Source organism: Anser cygnoides, chromosome 18 (genome assembly GCF_040182565.1).
Source record: "Anser cygnoides isolate HZ-2024a breed goose chromosome 18, Taihu_goose_T2T_genome, whole genome shotgun sequence".
Lineage (NCBI taxonomy): Eukaryota > Metazoa > Chordata > Aves > Anseriformes > Anatidae > Anser > Anser cygnoides.
Window position 1 is genome coordinate 4,974,765 of NC_089890.1, and position 22,892 is coordinate 4,997,656.

General features: G+C 39.6%; 1 protein-coding gene across 2 annotated transcripts in view; it reads left to right on the forward strand.

Moving 5' to 3' along the window:
• The window catches only part of ZZEF1 (zinc finger ZZ-type and EF-hand domain containing 1), a 59,927-nt gene extending 40,636 nt beyond the window's left edge, over positions 1-19,291 (forward strand). For both annotated transcript variants that reach the window (XM_048067901.2, XM_048067902.2), the window contains exons 41-55: positions 556-730; positions 1,261-1,393; positions 3,087-3,283; positions 3,823-3,942; positions 4,775-4,963; positions 5,324-5,424; positions 5,967-6,102; positions 7,185-7,544; positions 9,392-9,535; positions 10,440-10,608; positions 12,515-12,613; positions 13,394-13,559; positions 14,887-15,037; positions 15,571-15,642; positions 16,162-19,291. In XM_048067901.2, coding sequence (XP_047923858.2) covers positions 556-730; positions 1,261-1,393; positions 3,087-3,283; positions 3,823-3,942; positions 4,775-4,963; positions 5,324-5,424; positions 5,967-6,102; positions 7,185-7,544; positions 9,392-9,535; positions 10,440-10,608; positions 12,515-12,613; positions 13,394-13,559; positions 14,887-15,037; positions 15,571-15,642; positions 16,162-16,236 — 2,287 coding nt within the window. In that variant the 3' untranslated portion in view covers positions 16,237-19,291. The remainder of the gene's footprint in view (positions 1-555; positions 731-1,260; positions 1,394-3,086; positions 3,284-3,822; positions 3,943-4,774; positions 4,964-5,323; positions 5,425-5,966; positions 6,103-7,184; positions 7,545-9,391; positions 9,536-10,439; positions 10,609-12,514; positions 12,614-13,393; positions 13,560-14,886; positions 15,038-15,570; positions 15,643-16,161) is intronic.
• Positions 19,292-22,892: the final 3,601 nt, after the last annotated feature.

A 22,892-nucleotide genomic window follows, 5' to 3' on the forward strand; every position in this document is an offset into this window, starting at 1 on the left:
GCTCCTAAGCATTCTAAGATTAACGTTCTGCTTGTTAAATACGACAGTATTCATTTTCGTTATAGCTATGTTTTATAGGGAAGGTTCATAAATTAATATAAAAGCATGTAAAAGGCAAAATATCCAAAGGATCATCTGAGAGAAGGGAGTTTCTCAAAGCCTCACTTTAGAGCAAGGAGGCTAATCTCTCTAGAGATAGTAGTCCACAGAGAGCAGGTAGTCATATACGTAGGAAATAGACCACTTGCTGTTGTGCAAAGTCTCGAGCTCTAAACTAAAATTAGGATTTCAAGGTGACAACATTTATTCAAACTTTGACTTGGGACTGTAAACCTTTTAACAAAAATAGAATAGTATTTATGCTCTAATGATGAAAAACAAAAGAGAATGTGTCAGCTGACATGAAAGCTTCAAATATTTGGATAAGCACGCTGGTATTAATGATACGAAAGCTACAGCTCTGACAGATCGACAGTGGTGTGGTATCTTGAGGAAAAATAGTTTCAGGTAAGTGTGTAGTCAGCCCTCCTAATACAGACTGCTCTTGCTTTCCAGTCGTGTAGGTCTGGACTGGGCAAGCTCCATGGCAGATATTCTCCGATCTTTGAACTCTTCTGCGCAGTGGCATAATGTGATCGCTGCTTTCACTGACCATTGCATTAAGCAACTGCCCTTCCAACTAAAGCACACCAATATCTTCACTTTATTGGTGCTGGTTGGGTTTCCTGAGGTAAGTGGCCTATCAATAGTAAACGAAACAAAATTGGTTAGAGTTTTTAGGTTTGTTTCTAATACTACAGATCTTATCAATTGGAGACATCCATTATAAACCATTAAAACACGGTGCATGTCAGAGCTCACATCTTTCCACTTGCGCACAATTAGTGTTTGTGTCTAATGAAGAATAACATAGCTGGTTTTGCTTCGTGTTGAGTTCTGCTTTAAACTACATTGAGAAAACCAGCTTAGTACATTAGAGTATCAAAAAGGGCTTTTTGTAAAAGTGAAATGAATAATCTCATTCTTGATAGTTGTAACTCTGATATATTGCCTGTGCAGGATTAAGTTATTTGTTATAGCCATTTCTTTGTAGAAATTAACTGCTGTTTTCTAAAGATCAGCAAATATCTAGCAGCAAGCAGATTGTTCAGCTAAAAAATACAACACCAAGTATACGCCAATGTAACCAACATAAAAGTTGGCAGTATATTTTTAAATAAGTATTCCAAATCATAACTGAATCTTTTGTTGCAATTTCAGGTGCTGTGCATGGGGACTCGTTCTGTGTACATGGATAATGCTAACGAGCCTCATAACGTGATCATCCTGAAACATTTCACTGAGAAAAACAGGGCAGTTGTTGTAGACATCAAAACCCGAAAGAGGAAAACAGGTTCTGTGACATTCTTATCTTATTAAAGGATTACAGAGTATTTCCTTGCACTTTCTTGAATACCCAAAAGTATGTTTGAAATAGAACACTTTATGCAGGTCTGCAAAGTTTGACTTCTGTTATTGAGTCACCTGATTTTCTGCTCATAGTTTAAGCCAAATTGTGACACTTCTGCAGTAAAGATTATGGAAATCTCTCTTCTTTTTAAAACTCTGATATTAGTTTTTATTCAGGAGAGAGGATTTAGGAAACTGTCAACCATTTTATTAATTGAGTAATCTCAGAAATAGGCCTTTTTTTAAGCAACTATTTTTGTTTTGAAGTTTGCTTGTTACTTTTATCACTTGTAAACGTGCTTAATGTTTTAAAACAATGGCAAATCTTAAAAATGCACATGCTCCCTTTGTGTAGTTAAGTGCTGCTATATGAAGGCAAGCTACTCAGAACCTGAATGTGTATGGGATAGTCCATTTTGTTGCTCCCAAAATACTCTGAGTTTTTATGAAGTGCCTGTTTCCACTGTCAGCAAGGTGTGCTACCTACTAGCAAACGAAGACTAAAAGCAAACAAAAGCATGCTCATTATTTATCATTTCCATGCGAAGCAAAGCCATCTTGGCTGTTCTTTTCTGGTGCTGTAAGAAAGCATGCCATGAAGATAGGCCCAACTTACTTAATCATGTCTTCTATAAAGTGTCAGGAGCCTGGTTTTGCTCTGCTTTCCTCCAGTCTGGAAGAACTTTTCAAAACAGTTTGATAACCCTAAAATTTGAGACAAAAAAGTCAAGAGTTAGACGATATGAAATACTGTGTACTCCTGGGAAAGTGTCTGGGTGTTCTAGTATAGACTGTTCTAGGACACATCGATGGGCTCTTTTTGCTATTATGGTGTCTAGAGGCTATTTTAAAATAAAAGAACAACAACAAACAAACAAACCCTAGATGCTGCTTCCTGGGTCGTTGTACCAGAGAGAATTTTCTTTCTGTGTTTCACCTTGTTAAATGGTTCTGTCGAGCTAAATATTTAATATACAACAAATCAGTTGGATTCATAGGATCAAGGGTTTTCAACTTTGGCATTCATGACCTAATATTGTGAAGTTAATAAAGCAAAGGTTGTCCAAATTTGACTGTTGAAGTCGTTTAAAAGACACTTGGAAAACCCAACAAACTAAGCTGCATTTTGATACTAAGGAAAGATTTGAATGTAAAAGCTTGATTATTATTATTTTTTTAATATATATGGTTTTTTAATTGATATCTTTAACAGTAGTTATCAGCACATTTTATTTCATCGTATCAGTTGCAGGTCAGAATTTTCCCCATAGTAATTGTAAAATAGGACACCAGCTGATTTGTATACTGAGCTGTGTGTGTTCAGATATGTGCAGGCAACCAACTGTTGCAAGAAGATATGTATTCTATTTAGATAAAAATATTTTCTTGATTGTTCAACAAATTTGAAATAATTTCTGTACAAGGCCATAATTTTGCCACAGCAAAGCAGAGAGGTGGTTCTTGTTAATAATGGTAATATGTTAATATTTCAGTCTTGTTAATATGACTCTGGTTATTAGTATGTACTTCACATGTGGGTTGTGTTCACATCTTGGCTTACTAATATGGACTGGTAAGAGATGACTTCACAACATTTTAAGATGAACCTAGTGAATTGTGTCTTTTCTTTCTTGCAGTGAAAGACTATCAGTTGATTCAGAAATGTGGACAAGAAGGCAGCGATTCCCAGACCCAGCTGAGACAGTACCTCCAGCACTTTGTTCTTATATCCACGCACCTCTTGCAAACCAGCATGGACAGCAGTTATGCTGAGGCAGTGGAAGCAACGTGGGTCTTGTCACTTGCTTTAAAGGGGCTTTACAGAACACTTAAGGTATCTTTTGCCTGATGCATAGAATATAATAGATCAGTGCCAGAAGTTTGTATTCTGCCTTTCTCAACAGCAACTTGCATGTTGACTAAGCCCATTGGGAAACTAACATAAGCTCCTGTATCTTTTGTCTCCATTTATTCCCTGTCTGTAGGGGTTGAAACTGTAGCTAAACTTTAAACAGCATTTGTGAGTCTAAAGTTGGGTTGTTTTACCTCTGTGGGGGCTGATCATTCATGAAAATTGATGAAGAAATTGCAGGGATAATGCTTCATGGACTGAAGCTCACTTGCCCCTTTTCTTATTCCTGATTTATATGAAGAGGGAGGTCTGTAGTGTTTTGGACTGTCAGAGCAAAACAGACATCCAGTTAGTACTGTGTGTCATGGTTTATACTATTAAGGTATCTGAAGTGGGGTTCTGTGTTTTTTTTTACTTTTTTTCTGTTTTTAAGGAAATAAATGAAAATTACTTGTACCGTAGATAGGCTGTGTGTTAAGGCCTGGCAAGCATTGTGATACGTTGTCTGTTTGTATGTGCAGATTCATGGTTTTAAGGAGGTCCAAGCTGCTTTTCTTCAGTCTGGTTTACTCAAGCTTCTTGTGAAGAAATGTAGCAAAGGAACTGGCTTCAGTAAGACCTGGCTTCTCAGAGACTTGGAGGTGAGGAAATAAGCTTTTGACTTTTTGCAAAATGTAGCTTCACATGGTGACATGAAATTTTAATGACATTGTACTTTCCTTTTATGAACAAAGTCCTAAGAATATTTTTGAAAAAATGTTCATTTCCTGTATCCTTGGATCTGCCTTTCTTTGTCATAATTGTGTAGATAATAGTCTAACTTTATTAAAGATGGAGTTGATATTAATTAATCTGATCATATTTGAAAGAAATTTGGAAGATGAGGAATTAACGTACTCAGTTTCATTTATAAATTTTATTTAGACTGTTCTTGAAGATTCCATTCTTCAATTTTAAAAAATAATTAATCTAAGAGAAAAATATTAGTTGTGTTACTCACTGGCATGTGCAAGATATTACTGCCGTGCAATATAGGGACGTCAATATGTATGTGGGCACATTGTTTCTGAATATTTAATTGCAGAAAGATAAAAGTGGTTCAATCATTAGTTGTGCTTTATCATAGGCATGAAGAGTGTGTAGGGGCAGCTCTGGCTTACTGGTGATAGTTATCTCTCTTCTGTTTTTGTCTAAGAATCCTGAAACCTTTGATGTTCTAAAATGGTTAAATGTTTTCTCAATTTTTTATGCTTTTGGCTAATTACTGAAGTTGTCTTTAGTAACCTGGAAGGTGTAACTTATTTGTGAAGTGGGAAATAGTTTAAGTTCGTGTTGCTTTTCTTAGGTGTTGTTTCTTTTTAGAATAGTATGTGCTAAACTCTGTCCAAGTCTTACAATGTTCTTAAATGCTGATTGCTGATACACTAATGATATCTACAGCTGTCACACCATATGCTACCTTTTTCTGTATAGATTTTGTCAATAATGCTGTATTCCTCAAAGAAAGAGATCAGTTCCCTGGCTGAACGTGAGGATACTGAACTGGAAGAAAGAGAACAAGATCAAGATGTGGAGCAATCCGTTGTTGGTTCTGCTGATTTAGAGCAGAACAAACTCGATCCTCTGGAGGGTTTGGATGAAGCCACCAAAATATGTTTCTTGGTACTTATTTTTCCCTCCTTGGAAGTTACTATAGACTTGCTAGTTGCATGAAATATTTGGTAGTTTATATGGCTGATTTTCTTCTAGATTTATATGCTATAGGTCTATGATTTCAAGAAATAAAAAGGAAGGAAACAAAAAAAATAAAACTTCATACTGGGAACACAATAATGAATGTTATAAAATCATTATAAAGGTTTTTGCTAAACTACTCTTCATTTCTACTAATCCAGATATTATTAAATTCATTAATTTTTTATGTATATGATAAATAGAAAATAGTACCTCGGTCTCCGTTAAAGAAACACATCTTTCATCTTCACCTGAAATGTCTTTTTTTTTTTTTTTAATCTTTCTCAGATGACACATGATGCACTTAATGCACCTCTCCATATTCTTCGAGCCATGTATGAGTTGCAAATGAAAAGAACAGATTCTTTTTTCCTAGAAGTTCAAAAGAGGTATGTGAAAGACTGGGTCCAATCAAAAACAAAGTTACTGTAAGATAGAGGTTGTAACTTAAAACATAAAAGGTGCTGAATAGAAGTTGTTCCATGGTTTTGTTCTTGGTTTTCATGTGTGAAAAGTAAGGAATTGAACTCTGTTGAGTTTTAGTTGTAGTTATGGAAACAAGTCACCATCTTCTGAAATATGCTGCATGTTCTTTTCAATACAATAACTCCCATATGTAGGTCTACTATATCTCTAAATTATCCTAACTGAGAAAGAATGAACAGACCTTCGTGTGACTTCTAGTAATCAAAGCATGTCTTGGAGCCATCGTGTTTTTACAGAGATGAGCAATTTTATGTCATGTAAAACCCTCTACTTGTTCAAGCAGGGAAGCTAGTTAACATAATGTGACAAAATAGGTTGAGTTTAACGAAGCTTTTTAAATAGGCAGTGGGAAGACTTTAATTTGTATTTAATTGTGTTAATTTTTTGCATTAATTTCAAACACATTTATACTTTTTTTTCTTTTGTCTTTTTTTTTTTTTTTAAGGTTTGATGGAGATGTAATTACAACAGATGAGAGGATCCGAACACTAGCTCAGAAATGGCAACCCAGCAAGCGTTTGAGGTTGGAGGAGCACAGTTCAAAAGCAGTTGATACAGATATGATCATCTTACCATGTTTGGTGTGTATGTCTCCACTAAAAGGCACAGTTTATAAATAATTAGTTGCGGCATTTAGTAACTTCGGTTCTGTTTAGAAACTTCAGAGTTTTTTTTAACAACTGGAGTAATCTGTTGTTAATGTTTTATGTCAAAATGAATGAGCAGATGCAACAAGAAGCAAGTATTTCTTCCTTTTAAATTCTTCTGTAAGGAAGTAAGAGAACTTGATTCTCAGGTCAGGAGAACAAATTACGATTGCATGCTGTGATTTCCTCTCCTTATACAGGAGAGATTGTATCTAATTGCTGTAAGCTTGTGCAGTTATCGTTTTACCATTGTAATGCTATCTTACAGTAACTGCAGCAGAACAAGGAAGCAATGTTGTTTTGCAGAGTAGACACTACACTTGCAACACTGAGGTTTTATATTCAGTAGTGTGGTTACGCAGCTTTTTGCTTTATTTGGGTGCAAGTTTCTGGCCACGTGGTATCACCAGCACAATTTTATATCAGTTGTGTAGAGAAGTGTTTTGAGGACCTCCTGAAGTAGTTTCAAGTAATTATAAGAAAAAATTTTAGATGTTACAACAGTTCATACAGGAGTTGTCAAATATCCACCCCTGGAAACACTCCAAACTTGACTGGACAAAGCCTTGAGGAGCCTAATATAATTATGAATATGGCTCAGCTTCAAGTCTATTTTGGACCAAATGATCTCCAAAGGTTCCTCCCAACTTGCATCGTTCTGTGATTATATTCTAGGGTCGCAAATAGCATGGCACTATGTTGCTTTACCTCTGTAGTTCAGCTTAAAGTAACACTTCAGGTTAGAATTCTAACTGCTGTTCCTGATCATATGTACAATCATGAATGTATCAGTGTATGGGGAAGTCTCTTGATATAAACAGGGTTTTTTGAAGAACTTGGTCCCTCTAGGTGCATGAGAGATTGTACTTTGTGCTCTTTGCATCTGATTTTCAGTATGTAAAAGACATAAATTTTTAAATTCAGCTTTCAGTCTGATGGACTGGTCAGATATCCAAACATAATCAAGGAAGAATATTGTTGAGAGTGTATTTTCAAACTTTTTATTTCTTTTTCAGTCAAAGCCTGTGCTCTGTGATAAAGCAACAGAAGAAACCAATCCGGTCGCCCAGAAGTTGATAACTAACACGGAGAGTGATCTTCAGCTTAGTTATGCCAAGCAGCGTCGCACTAAGAGTTCCATACTCTTGCATAAGGAGCTGGACTCCAGAAGCAAAAAGTCTGTGAGGGACTACTTGTATCGTGTAAATGAGGCAACTGCTGTTCTTTATGCCAGGCATGTGCTGGCATCGTTGTTAGCCGAATGGCCGGATGATGTGGCAATAAATGAGGAAATCCTAGATCTTAGTGGCCCAGCCCATATGACATACATACTGGACATGCTTATGCAGCTAGAGGAAAAGCAATTATGGGAAAAAGTAAGTGGATTTCACTTATGCATGTGAGCAAGCCCTGTACCTACATTCTATAAGCCTCTGACTAACAAAAATACGTGCAGTTCTTTTTTTAAGCTAAATTGAAACTCCAAAATTTAAATTAGTTCTGAAAAAGCAGTCGGAATCTGTCAGTGTCTTAATGTACTGATTTTTTTAACAGGAAATGAAAAAAACTAGCTCCTTGGAGACGACTCTTTCAGTTACATGTGGATAAATCTTGTAGAGAAATTGGCAAACTAGGCAGTCCATTTTGAAAACTGATTTTTGTTAGATCTCAAAGTGTGTATTGTAATACCTGCAACCCCATTGATAGGCTGAGTGTTATTGTGGTGGAAGTGATCTTGGAATTATAATAGAATATTGTAATGAAAATGTCAGTTGAATGCTTCACAGCAGTTGCAGCAAATCATGTGCTAGAAATCTTCAAAGAAGGAATTAAAAATAAAACAGAAGGCATCAGTATGCCACTGAACCAATACTGTGCTCTCATCTGGACTGCAGCACACAACCTGACTCCCTCATCTTAAGAAAAAGATGCAATGCAACTAGAAAAGGTCTGCAGAAGAGTGGCAGGGATTATTATAGCCATGGAATAACTTCCTTATGAGGAACCAACTGGTTTTCTTGACCCTGGATCTTTGTCCTGTGGGTACTGAGGGAGGAGAAATAATAAAAAGTCTGTTCCTCCTTCTCTATAGTCTTAAAATCATGAGCAGCATAGAAAAAGTAAACAGCAAGTCTTATTCACTGGCCCTCCCGGTAAGAAAACAAAGGAGTGTCAGATTAAGGTAGTCAGTGGAAAGTCCAAAACAAACCTAAAGAGCTGATGTTTGACACAGTATGTCATTAAAGTTGTTGCCACAGGGTGTTTATATAGGATCAGAAAATGACAGGATGAACTGATGTAATAAAAATCTGTTAAGGCATATAAAATACAAAGGCGTAGCCTTTGACTTAGGCCATTCTACAAGTTTGTGGAGGCAAAGAATGTATTCAGGGAACCATGCTGTGTACTTCCTGTGTTTTTTATATTCATTTTTCTCAAAAAATCTACTACTGGCTGATTTGCAGGAGAAACTTTTAGCCTGAGCTAGTATGGCTGGTTTTATTGGAGAAGATAGCAAATTACAGGTGAAGCAATGCAATGGGTTGCTAGAAAGACCTGTAAAGGACCTTTGAGTAATAGGACTCCTGATAAAGAACTTCTGTGCACTTTTGAAAAATAAGAAACGGTGGAGAGTTAAGGTTGTTCTGAATTATTACTTAATGTGTCCTGATAGACTCAATGGAATTTATGTGTATTTGTAATGATACAACTCTTGCATCGAGCTCTTTCAAACACTGCAACCATTTGACTGATACTTAATCCTTCCTTTTTATATGTGGACTTGTACATTTTGAAGACTAAAATATAGGATGTGTTCTGTTCACGTTCTGTTCAAATTGAAACCTGTAGATATGGCAGGTAAAGGTGTTTGTTTAGCATGTTATCAAAGTTTTTAAATGATATTCCTTGTTTACAGCTTCAGTTCACTGTGAATTACTCTGTGAATTAACCTTTATTCTAGCATTTATGGAAAGAGACATAGCTAGTAGCTGTCATGTTTTTATCACTTAAAGGCTGAAAGGTCTGAAACAGAGAACAGAGTAAAATCTTCTGCACCTCTAGGTGCTTGTAGACATGTGAATTTGTCTCATTTCTTGCTGGTACCTTGAGTCTCTATTCTGAAATGTTATGCGACTAGAAACGCATCAGTCATCAGAGTGTAAGTTTGCAAATGTTGCTTAGATAGCAATTTGCATTTACACGATGTGCTGCTTCTCCTCAGATTCTGCAGAAAGTGCTGCATGGATGCAGTGAGAGCATGCTGGGAACGATGGCGCTGACAGCTTGCCAGTTCATGGAAGAACCTGGGATGGCAGTCCAGATGCGTGAGTCTAAACATCCCTACAACAACAATACGAATTTTGAGGTAAGTTATAACTATTGCAGTGCACTGGGCTTACATGTCTTGAAGACTGAAAAATATCAAGGTGTTTGAAGCAGAAATGTCACGGGGTTCCATTTGTATAACCATGGGACTTCTGTGCTTGAAGTACCTGCGAAATATCCTGTTGTTTTTGAAGAAGTCAATGTCAGATGGCTGAAGACTTGCCCTGCAAAGAAATATGTTCAACAAGGCACTTCAATAGCTACTTTAATATACTAATTTGATCATATGAAAAGTCCATAACTTAAATGGTTTTAATATGCATGTGTTTGAAGCAGTTCATATACTTAATCAGGGCCTTAATGAGCAAATATTTCTACCTTTCATCCAAAGGTTTGTTTCTGTTGGCCTGTTACTTTCTTGTGCTGCTAGGTGAAAGCTAGGAGTGGAATCTTTCTTTTTTTTTCCTTTTTTTTTTCATTGTATTTCTCATTTTAGAGTATATTCTGACAGTTTCTAATTGTTCTTTTCTTGATATTGTTTGAAAGCATTTTTCTGAGCATGCTCATGCAAATAGCATTTGGTATGTAACTACTGCCTCTGGGCAGCATTGGGATTTTTACTTCCCTGCAGCTAAGTCTCTTCTATTTTTTATTTTTAAAGGCATGTAAGCCCTTAGGATCTGGCAATACAATCAATATCAGAAACGAATACCACCACTAGCATTGCTAGTAATTAATTTTTACACTCTTAATATCTAATGCAAGCAATAGGACATGCTTTACATTTGTTAGATTAGTTCCCTATTAAACTAACAAAGACTTTTTTTCTTGCTATGGAGGTACTGTAATATTCTCTATACCACTTCTGTTTGTAAGGTGAAAGTTAAATAGCTTCTTGGTAATATAGCATTACAGTATACAAAGATAACGTGTTTATTTCTCAGGATAAAGTTCAAATTCCCGGTGCTATCTACCTCTCAATCAAATTTGACTCTCAGTGTAATACAGAAGAAGGCTGTGATGAGCTGCTCATGTCCAGCAGCAGTGATTTCCAGCAGGATCGGCACAGCTTCAGTGGGTCTCCGCAGAAATGGAACGATTTTGAGCTTCCAGGTGAGCATGCAGTGCTTTAACGCAAAAAAGTGTTGGGAATTGCTGGTACCTGGCACTCTTGAGAGAAACTACCAAAAATGCAGATGTTACTGAGACGTGTGAGGGAAAAACCTCCTTTTCTTGTCCCTGTCTGTTTGCTCTCACAGGCTTCTCCTGCATTTATTTTTCAGAAGTGGGCTTATCTGTTGTTATGCTACTTGACACATTCCATACTGTTTTATTTCTGACCTTTTCTTCCCCACCTCAGTCAAAGTAAGCACTTAGCTACTGAAAACAAATTTTGATCTTGATTCTGTTCCAACACAGCCCTTGTTCTGCATGATATTCACTTACATTGTTTCTGCCTTGTCTTACTTTCCACAGGAAGCACATTTTTTTTTAAACAGATAGGCTTATCTCTCGTCTCCGTACTACACTAGTGCTCAGAGCAAATAAAGAGAGTGTGCCAATGCCTTGTCTCCAGTTGTTGCCACTGAGCATAGCTGAAAAAGTCAGTCCCTTCACTGACAACTTTGGTCTGTATTCTGTAAGCACATTTTTGATAGCACGGTACCAAATGCCAGTGATCTGAGGGGCTGCACGGAGAAAGCAGTACAGATCTCATGCTTCTCAGGTTAAGCTGTTTTAACCCACCGAGTTAAATGCTCTGTGGCATTGCTGGAAACTTGACATTGCATGTTGTCAGTAGCTGTAAATACATCTAGGAACTTTCTCAGCAAAGGAGTTTGGGTTATAGGGTGCAAGTTAGAAATCATGTCTGTTCTGTAGACATATTTTGGATTTTTTATGAACTTTTTTTCCTTCCTCTTCTTCCTCCCAAGTAGTTGCAGAGGTTTGCCAGGAAACTGAACTTTGAGGCCCATTGTTTTGGAGCAGTCTTGGCTGTGAAACTTGAGTCTCACCCTGTGAAACTTCAGTTTCAGCTACAGCTCTCTGGATTGAGGCTCGTGATTTCACTCAGCAGGGTCTAGCTGAATCCAGGCACTTGAAGGCAGCTTCTGGGCTTTACATTTGATGGCAGGGTTTTCTCCAGGCAGTCACTGCTGTGTAGGAGTAGGAGGGAGTAGTGACTCCATTTCATGATGAAAAGGGGAAAATGAATGGATTTTTTTTTATTATTATTAAAAAAAAAACACACTTTTGTTTTGGTTTTCTTTATCTTAACAAATGTTTTTGAAGTTTTTCCTCCACGTGAAACTTAGAAAATTCCACACCCAGTGAAAACTAGCATGTCTGCCCAGAGTGACTTTTCAATGGAAAAGAAGGAAATTGTAAGTTTTAGCCAGATCTGACGTTACAGAGCACAACAGATAAAGATCTGTTTTGCTTAGCACTACAGCTAACTACCAGTAGTCGTCTTTGTGAAGCTGTAGATAACTACAATGACAAGAACTTCTTGAATGTTCCACTGCACAATTGTAAACTGGTCAAGCGTTGCGGTAGTTCTTCCAGCTTCAGGTGGCTAATAATTTTGTTCTGTAATGTAGAAGTCTGCAATTTTGTTTTCTGACACATAAGAGTAATGCAACTTTACTTTCACAATTTTTTCCCTTTTGCTTAGCGGACTGTGAACTTGGCTGCCCATGCAGAGGTTGTTTCTTCATAAATCATAACTGATCCATTACACAAGTGGGAAAAGTGAAGTTCAGTTGTGTTCTTTAACTCCCTCATCTTCTATGTAGTTGACAAAAATGTAAGAGACATTGCAAGTGTTTTTATACAGTGGAAATCATTCTGTATTTTGCTTCGGTCTCCTGTTCTGCACATTTCATAATTACAGGGGGAAAAAAATCACCTGTCTTGAATGACAATATCTAGGATTAGTTTATTTTAATGACAAAGTGCATTTGTGACAGCAAAACTAACTCAGTAGTAATGTGTATTTTCTCCCTTCCCTCATACACAGGAGACACGCTGTATTACCGATTTACTTCTGACATGAGTAACACTGAGTGGGGTTATAAGTTTACAGTGACTGCAGGTCATCTTGGAAGGTTTCAGACAGGTGAGTGTTGTTCAGACTGTAACTGAAAGGACTGCTTGGAGTTATTTTGCAGGAGCTTTGACAGACTTGTGTTTATCTGTTTTTGTTGTTGCTGGCTTTTTTTTTTAATCTGCTTCCCTCAGAATTTTGGAAATATGTGATTTGTCTTGTTTAAGCTGAAACTTGGCTAATGTCTCTTATATGCTGTGACTGTACGCTAGAAATACCAAATCTTTATACAGGCTTGGAGATAACAATTATAATAACATTACTTGCATTCAAAGTCTTGTTATATGACAGTAATTGCACACAGGATTTAGTAAGCACTCACAGGTGCCATAATTGGAAACAGATATTATTTTAATTGTCTTTTTAAAAAGTACTTGTCCATTAGAATAGGTTGTTTCTGGGTCTAATTTGTAGATATAGCATGGAAGGCTTTGTTAGTTTATTTTAGAGTTTAGATGTTTTTAATAGAATTGAGGATGGTGGATGATTTGTAATCAGCAAAACTCTACTGAATATCACATAATAGTGAGGACCTGTGTTTGTTTTTCCTTATTTGGGGTAAAACTTCAATTTCAGATAGGATTCTTGCTAACTTTTTATTTAATTTTAGTCCCAGAAAAGACTGGCGATATCAGACTGTAGTCTGCAGTTATCTCAGATTTTTGTTCTTTGTTTTTATTCTTGCTTGCCAGAGCAATGCTTAATATATTGAGAAAACCATGGGTGTATGAGCAAAATGGGTCCCTACAAAGTAATAGCTGTTTGATTTTTTTTTTTTTTCTTTTTTACCAGGGTTTGAAATTCTAAAGCAGATGCTGTCTGAGGAGAGGGTAGTTCCTCACCTCCCACTGGCCAAAATCTGGGAATGGCAGGTTGGGGTAGCGTGCCGCCAGACCGGTCACCAGCGTTTGAAGGCTATCCACTTGCTCTTGAAGATCGTGCAATGCAGCGCCCAGAGGTAAGTGCCCTGTTCTACGTTGTATACTGGAAGGCAGGGTTGTATGCTATTTTTTGTTGGTGGTGGTTTTTGTCAGTTTTTAATTTTTGTTTTTTAATAAACCAAAACAGGAAAAAAAGTAGTTTCCACTTGATTTTCTAGAAATTGATTATCTTTCTATTAGATGTCCTTCAGAATTAAGGTGAGGATGGAATCATAAACTGGTGAAAATGATGATCTGATTCGCTAATCAAGTAAATAACTTTTTAATGATTATTATAGTTGTACCATTGCAAAGCCTGTAATTGAGTTTCAGAAAGGATAGGTGTGCTAATGCATCAAGTATGCATGGCCTGGGTATTTCTGAAAATAGATGTTGTAAAAGATACTGAGTTTTTATAGTCTCGAAAAAATGTGCAGTTGCATTAACTCATTAGCACATCACAGCTGACACTTACCTCAGTTATGCCCTTTTGGTTTAGAGCAAACAATACCAATAAAATGACAGCATCCTAATAGTTTACTTTGATAAAAAGAAGTCAGAAAGTGTATTTGCATACAGTAATAAAAATGGATAATTACATAGAACCATTGCTTACCTCTTTGTGTACTCCAATCTGCATCAAAGTCTGAAAAACTGATTTTGCTTTTATTTGTCATTACAAATCTATGATATTTTCAAGTTCCTTTAACTTTTTTTTTTTTTTTAATTAGAAAATGTCTGATTTGTCCTGTGGACAAAAAATTTAATTGGTAAAAGATCAAGTCTCCATTGTGCTTATATTTTATACTTTCCTTGTATTAATCTGATGACAGATTCTGATAGATTCTTTCCCCTCTACGTAACTGTATTTATCATCCTGTCTGTATAATTAGTGCCGTTTGAATTGGCTTGCTTTAACTCGGGAGTAGGAAGGAGGCAGGGCTGGAACTGTTTGTAAAGAATTGTATGTCTGCCCTAAACCAGGATGTCAGCTGCCCGGTGTTGCAGGTTGATATTGTACAATTTCAAGCAGCTGAGCTAGAGCATTAAGCAAAATGATGCATGTAGTTATTTTGAAGTCCTCATTTCAGGAGGCTGCTCGATTTTAGAAGAGTCATTTAGATGTGTCCATGAATATAAGGTTTTCTTCACTTCACTGATTCAGAATGAAATTCATTGTGCTGAAACACCTGACTGAATTTGGATTTAAAATGGTTCTTGTGCTTCTCCCTTGCTTTATACATCTAACTGTCAGAAATGTATGTTTTTGTTCCCTTAAACTGGGGGGGGGTTGTTTTGTTTTCTCCTACGAGTAGGCTTAAGATCATGGTTACTCACTATTTCATTTAAATGACCTCTTTTCAGGGACTGTGACCTCACCTTGTTGAAGCCACTCTGGCAGCTTTTCACCCATATGGAAAACAACTTGTGTCATGATGTGACCAAGCCTGGTATTCTCCTTCCTCTTCATCGTGCACTTGCAGAACTCTTTTTTGTTACAGAAAACAGAGTTACTGTAAGCAGTTCCTTTATTTATATCTCTCCTCTCCCCAGTGCTGGGAATGTTATGTAGTTCAGTGTCAAGCTAAATGCATTTTTCCTTTATCTTGGCAAAGTTCATCAGAGCTTTTGTATGCTTTAGAAATATGAGCAGCTTTCTCTTGTGGAGTCTGGTAGCAAATTCTAATTAAGGGGAATGTAGTTGCCTTATCCGTCATGGTCTGTAAGTAATAGTCATGACTCTTCCTTGTGCAATTAAGGCGTAGGCCATAAAGCCACTCTTAAATCAGCATTCCTCTCAGAATAAATAATTAATTTAAAGGCATTTGAATGCAGTTCCCTTTGGGTTGATTTTGGACATTACATATGAACAGTCTGTAATTAACTGATTTCTGTAATCACAAACTCTGTTCTAGTCCAGGAGTCTTGTGTGTAGTTCAGATGCATTTGGTTCTTAGGGACTGCTAGTGATCAGTATTTTAATGTTTGTTAGTAGGATGATATTTTTGGTAGAAGTGTTAGTGATCATTGAATGCTTTGTGGCTGCAGGAGCTTGGATCTCTACAGGAGTATTTGCTTGCCTTAAATACTGAAGATCATCTTCATCGCTGCACAGCACAGGTAATTACAAGATTGCACAACCCCAGAGATGTGTTTTTTGTAATATTTTTCTGGCAGATGGAAATAATGAACCATTTCTGATTGCCCATAGCACTTTATAAAATATGGGCTTTATTATACCGTGACAGGCCTCTGAAATTTGTCTGTGATGAACTGCACACAAATGCTTTTCTCCTTTAATAGTCAGATGATGTGGCACAAACTGACTGTTAGGAAACAACACTAACTCATTCTAATACAAGTAGTTTAATTGGGTTTATCTAATTTAATTGTTTTGACCTCTCAACTGCCAAAACATGGAAAGGGGGGTAGGGTAGGGGTGGTCTTTCAGCCACTGAAAATGCAGTTGCCTTGCTGAAACTGCGTGGATGTGTGACAACTAATGGAGTACCAGGAGGTAACCAGGTAGAGACAGGATGGTTATTTAATTATTTCTTTTAAATTCATACAAGAATTTCTTCACAGTTTTGAAATGGGAGAATATGTGACATGATTAACTTTTTTTCTTCTCTCTTCTAGGCCCTGAAAAACATTGCTGCTATCAGCCTTGCCATTAACTATCCAAACAAATCAACAAGTTTCTGGAATGTTTAATACTGGCTCAGGCCGGAGTGCATGGGATAGAGTAGTTTGTCCATAGGAACCTTGGAACAAACATCTTAACTCCGTTCAGGAAAAGTTCCTTCAGCTTCAGTGTATGAGCACTCTGCAGCCTTCCTTCCTTCCACCTTGATGTAGAATTTGTAAAAGTAAAAGCGCACTTCAATGAAAAAGCACATCTTGAAGTAACTCACGCGTCGCCTACAGTTATGTATGCACATATTGTAGCATGTTAGAGTAAACAGAACAATTCTTTTTTTTTTTTTTTAAATTCAAAGAAAGTAAATGAAAGAAGGTAGCTGAAGTATGAGAATGGAAGGCCCCCCATTGGTATCATCTGCTCCCAAGGAAACGACTGAAACCTGAAAGCTTTGTAAAGATTACTGAACTTAGAACGATGCAGTCAGCAGCACCTATCATTGGAGTGAAACAGGCAAACCAGAATCTGGTGGGCTGATGCGGAAATGGTCCACGCTTGAATCCTGTCGTGTTTACTTTTGCCTTGAAGGCTACTACCCAGGGAGAAGAACTTTAATTACTGGTAAACTACAGGTTGTAGAACAAATTCCAGGTGATCACATAGCAGTTAAAGAATTCCAGCTTCAGAGCATCCATGTGCAAGAGGTTAATGTTTCTCCTGTTCTTTGATTCAATCAGCTGGATCATCTGTTCTTACCTTAATTTATCTCCGATGGTATTATTCTAAATAGTACATTATTCTAGGGCAGAGAGCAAAGGCAGGCCTCCATTCACTAAGCAGTGATGATATGAAGAACTGAGGAACTTGCATGTTTCTCAAAGATCATAGAAGAAATTATTCATGAGGGTTTTTTTCTTTTAATTATTTGGGTACTAGTGGCTTAAGGAGGTCCTTCTCAGCAATGGTGGGAACCTGGACTCCCAGCACTCAGGGCGGGGGTTAATGATCAATCCGGTCTTATCTTACACAGCAATAACTGCATTTCTCTTAATGAACGTGGAATGAATTGCAGACCTTCTATGTTGAAATAAATTGGCTTTCTTCCTTCTCAACTACACTGGTTATTCCCTTTCCAAAGAGTTATAAAGAACATAGAAGGATTTAGGGATAAATTTTGTATACTGTTATGCAGTACCTATAGCTGGTCTTGTCAACCGTCAATTCAGAGAACTTCCAGTGAGAATTATTTTCTTCTTCCCTTCCCCACTTCGACAATAAAATGCAAAAAAAAAAGGCAACCAAAAACTTCAGTAGTGGAGTCTAGGTGACTGATTTAAGTTGGGTAAAGGCAGCGGCTCTGTGAGAAGGGAATATGCTTCTTGACCTTGCTTGGTGAAAAGGTAAGTGGTGCCTAAATAGCGCTGGGCCATGAGCACAGCAGCACCGCTTCTGTAGATGACCTCTGAATTGATGGTCTTAGCAGCTGGGTCTGGACGTACTTTAAGGGCGGTCCAGTCTCCCTCTGAGAGGGAATTGTGCAGTATGCATTCCCATTTCTTGGATGACCTCTAGGGCTGTAGTTAAAGATGTCTTGACTTCTTTCTGTTCAGCCAGGGGAGTGTAAAGTGAGTGCTGCTTCAGGGGATGAGGTTCAATCAGAATGTCATTATTCTGCCTGAAAGACTTAAAACTGAAGACCAAGCTGTGCTGAAGCCGTTACCTTCAGGAATGGAGTGGCCCTCTTAGCAAGTGAGAATGCCAGAATTCAGGAAAAACATACCATTTATCAATGACTGAAAGGATGCAGAGATACTGCTCTGAAGCGCCTCTCTGAGTATACTGCAACTGAAAGTCGAAGCCCTTCTTCCTTCCAGAAGGAGCTCGTGATGGGAAGGGAGTTATCAGAGTTGTGGCGTATGTTGAACGCATGGATCATTTTGTTCCCACATCTGAGTAATGTATTGGAGTTTGCAGTCTCACTGCAAGGGTGTCTGAGAGACCCATCCGTGAGAAACCAACTAGTTCACACTTCCTGAGAGCGTGAACAGATTCTGAGTTGCTACACCAAAACGAGATGTTATTATTAAGCCTGCTTTAGGGAGTTGCATCAGTGGGACAGGTGAGCTTTTGAAATTGCTCTTCTTGAGCAGTAGGACTTCCTATTCACTGCCTCAGTGGGAATCCAGGACTAAGCAGTCAAGGATGTGCGACGGGCTGATTTGCTAGGGCATGTAGCATGCTGCTGAGATCTTCCTATGTTTTAGTCAAAAGAAGGCTTTTTTCTTGTTTTCACATCAGGGATGAAGACTGTAAATAAACCATTCATAGAACCTGTGACGGCTCTACCATACTCACAATTTTCAGTTGGACTGTCTTTTTGCTTTCTGTACGAAGACACACGAGGCTGCAAGGATGACACAGGAGTGGCCAGTGTTCCTTACTAGGCGCACCACCTACTTACTCTACCAGCAGTAACTGGCCTTGAGTCAGTCATCTTGCCCTGAAGGGACTGTCTAGAAACGTTGTCCACTAAATATTATTTCTACCCACTAGATGGAACTGAAGGACTGTGACCTGAGTTGACACTGAATCTGTTGCTGCCTTACAACTCAATCATTCATTACGGATTTTTAAGAGACAAGAAACACTTTTCTTTTTTTTTCCTGATAGTTTTAAAGAGGAAGAGAATACCAATAATGAATATTCATGATCAATCACATCTTGAAAATCCCCCAGCACTTCCAAGTTGGATGCAGGTGATGATGCTATTGAATAGTATAAAACTGGCTGGAAAACAGGTATGCTGAAAAAAAAAATGTGCCTAATATTAAAAATAAAATAGAATAAAATAGTTGTCCTGCCTGAATCACCTATGATGTGTTTAAGACAAACCACATTGTTCGTAATGATACCTTTGACTTGCTTTCATTAAACACTTTAAAAAGTTTTATAATTTCTTTTATTACGGGTTTACTACTTTGCAATTTTTATCAGTTGTTAAAATATATCAAACCTTTAGATTTATTCCAGTTCAGTTCAACATGTAAAAAGAAAGCTACAGATGTGGGTAAAATATGCAAATGAAGAGAAATATATTGTAAAAATTATATAAAAACAAAAAAGTAACAACACAGTGTCTGTTTTTTGTTTGCTTTCCTGCTCTCCTCTCCTCACTGAGTGTTAAATGTTTGAATTTGCAGTGAGATCCAAGGTTTTTCTTAGGAATCTTCATTTTTGGTGCCTATAAGTAAACCTGCTTATCCTCACCCAGTGGGAATACATCTGCCATTGCATCAAACTATGCAGGACACGTACAACTGGAGTCTTCTTTTAAATTCCAGCCCTGCTGTTTACATTCCAGTGGCCTTATCCTAAAAACAAAGTTTTGCCATGGATACCCCTGGGGTTCAGAGCCGGTGGTTGTTTGCCTTCAGGCCTGAAATGCAAATCTGGGGCCCCAGGTGTTGCCTCGTGCTAAGCTGAGATTTGTCTCAGGACCTCTGTTCTAATAAGCAGTATTTATCAAGGGCTGGTGCCCACCTTGTCCCCTGGGCTTAGCTTCACAGCACCAGTGCCTTAGTTTTAGCTCGAGGGAGGTTGGTCAGGGAAGGGTAAGCGAGGAAGCCGACACCATTCTTGTATTTACCCAATGCCCTGAGTTGTTTCCACTGCTTCCACATGCTCTGAGAACGGTCTCGATGGGTGATTTCACTAAATACAAATAAATAACAGGGGTTGTGGAAGAGTGGGGACTTTGCTGAGAGCCAGGTCTGAGGTTTCAGGTGCTGTAAGCAAGGTTACGAGTGGAACAGATTCAGCTCCCTTCGCTGCTGAAGTCAGCGGGGTCCCAGCCCCTGGAACGTAACAAAGCTCACAACCAAAAGAGCTGGGAGCTGTTGTTCAGATGCCCTCAGGGGATCAAAACCATTTTTCTCCCAAAAGCTCAACCTCGGGCTGTAAGCCAGTTTACAGGGGGAGATTTGTTAACCTGCCTTCAAGAGCCAGCCACGCTGTGCTTACACAGGAGCGAGCGATGCCCGGTCTCTCCTGAGGCAGTCACTGGCCCTTAGGTAAATAGGGTAATAGGGTAAAGCAGTGTAAGGCCATAAATAGGGCGCTTGGCACCCTCCTGCAGCCACCCCGGGGGCACCAGCTGGCCCCAGGGGTGCGTGGGGCCGCATCCAGCGGGAGCCGTGGGGCTCTGGGGGAAAGGAGCGTGACCCACCCCGGGGTTAGAGCCAAGAAGGCATTTCCCATCCGAGTGAATAAGGGAGATCTGCTGTGAATAGGAAAGGAGTTAAACAAGAGGTGAAGGAAATCAGATTAAAGCTCATTCTTTCCATGATGGTTGGGTCTGATTTATTTAGGTCCTTCTACCGAAGAAAGCACAAATAATGAAAAGCTGCCACCCAGCTCAAACCCAGGCTGCAGTGTTGTGCTGGGACTCATAAGCGAGTATGCAATCCAAAGAAGAATATACATTTAAAAACCAAAAAAATCGCCTTTCCTCTACCCAGAAACATCAATAAGCATTCCTGACAAAGAGATGGAAATCTTGCAGGGCTTTGTAGCAGCCCTGTGCATTTAGAGCTATGTTCCCTTTGGGTTCATGGGCTGAGAAGCACATTTAGATTTAGGATGCGCATGAAAAGAAGTGGAAAAAGGATTGAAATTCAAAATTCAAATTGAAATTAGACCTTGCTGCATTGCTCAGTGGCCCACTGGGTTCCCTGGGTGGTGTTGCGGGGCACACCAAAGGTGCAGGGCTCACAGCCCACCAGACCCCCAGGGCACGGCCAGGGCACCAGAACCCAGAACCGCTCTGCCCCTGCCCTCAGCAGCACCTTGCATGCAACAGCTCTCCTCTTCTGCCTCCAGGACTGTCACAGACGGGGTCTCTCCACCTCTGAGCTGGGCAGTTTGCTGGGGAGCTTCTCCTCTTGGTGTTTTGCTGGCAATTCGCATGAGTTTTTGCAATTGGTTTCTTGCTTCATTCCCTATAAATACTGCAACTATGCAATATGTGAGCTTGCATTGCACAGACAAAGTCAGTTTAGAACTAAAGAAATATGAAATTAAAGTGTCTGCAAATATACCTGCTCCTGCAGGCTTTTTTCCAGGGCTTTGGCACTTCCCAGGGCCTGAGGTTTAGGTGGCGGAGCCGTGCCGGGCTTCGGAGCAGCTCCGGGGGCTCAGCCAGGCGGCACTGCCGCAGGGTGGGGGCTGCCCCGAAGCTTTCCCCTGGTTTCTGGAAGCAGCCCCGTGCTGCTCTCGGGTGCTGGTTGTTCTCCTCCAGGAGCTAACTTGGTGCTGCACAGCATGCCTTCTTGCTGTGCTGTCCCGAATATCTGCCCTGCAAAGGGCTTCTAGCTCTTTGCAACGAGTCATCACCATTAAGGAGCTGCTGTGGGGGTGCTGGGAGCACAAATTTCACCTCGCTGCCTTCCCGGGGCTGTGGCACTCACAGGTTTTGGCCACTTGGCCATGGAGCAGCTGGGGGAAGCAGCAGGAGGCCCCTCTGCACCCAAAGGAGCTGCTGCTCTGCTGCTGCTCTGCTCCTCTGGTGCTGGCACCACTCGAAACGGATGCAGAAGTGAGAGACAAGGTGGTGTGCTGGGCTTCGTGCCATGCTGGGAATTATTTTGGTTAAATGTGTTCCCCCTGTGTTTTCAGCCAGACCCGGTAAAACTTTCTCCGCCAGTGGGTTTAGCGGCGGTGGCTTGCCGTGCCGTTCCTGGCCCCGGGCTGCTGAGGTTCTGTTGGGGTTTCTGGGTGAAAGATCCCATGTCGGTGCCCGAGGAACCGCAGGAAACGCTTCCCCTTCTGACCTTATGCTTTCTAATCCATTCAAGCACCCCACGGAGGTTTTACTCTCTCCAAGCAGAAGTCTCAGCCCTGCGATGGGTGCAGGAGGGGACTTCACCGTATGTGTAAAGGTGGGCATTTAGTAGGGCTTCAATCCCTCGTAACACTTATTTTACACTGAATTAAGCAAGGAATCAAGGTGTAATCTTAAGCACACCTAGTTAAGCGATCAAAGGTAGACTTTAAATTGCTTCTGTTGCCCTGAAACCTGAGCAGAGCAGTTGATAGGAAGTTCACAGGCTGTAGGACCTGCTCTTGCATCCAGCCGGGGCCGCAAAGGCAGGAAAAAAAGGGATGAGTTCTTGAGCCAGGAGACCGCTAGTCTCATCGGCTTGCTTCAGACAAGTCGTGTCTGCGTTTCTTACCCTTCTCCTTTACATAAACCACCCACAGAAAGCTCATTAATCAAAAATGTCAATGGTTTCACAGCCGTCTTCCCACTCAGACCCTGGGTTTTACATCCCTGTGAGTGGCAGACCGGGCTTTTTTTTTTCTTCCTAACAATTGTAATTTTTCTTTCTTAAATGTTTTTGCTCCTTCTTACTGTGAGAGTTAATATTTAAAGAGAAGAGAGTGTTTCGTACCCTGTTGGTCAATTCAGGATACGCTGCTGGGTTTTAAACATGGCTTTGCCTCCAGTAACCACCCTTCTCGCCTTGCTTTGAAAAATGGCATTTTCCTCTACTTGTTTGCTGGGCCCAAAGTACATCATGATGAGTTTGAGCTTTGACACCTCTCTTGCTAGAAGGGGACTCGGCTTCCTCAACACTTTCCGAGGCCATGCTCCTTGCTCGCCCTGAGGTTCCTGCATTTCCATCCCACCGGGGGAAGCAAACCTCCCGCAGGGGCAGGACCCAGGGACCCT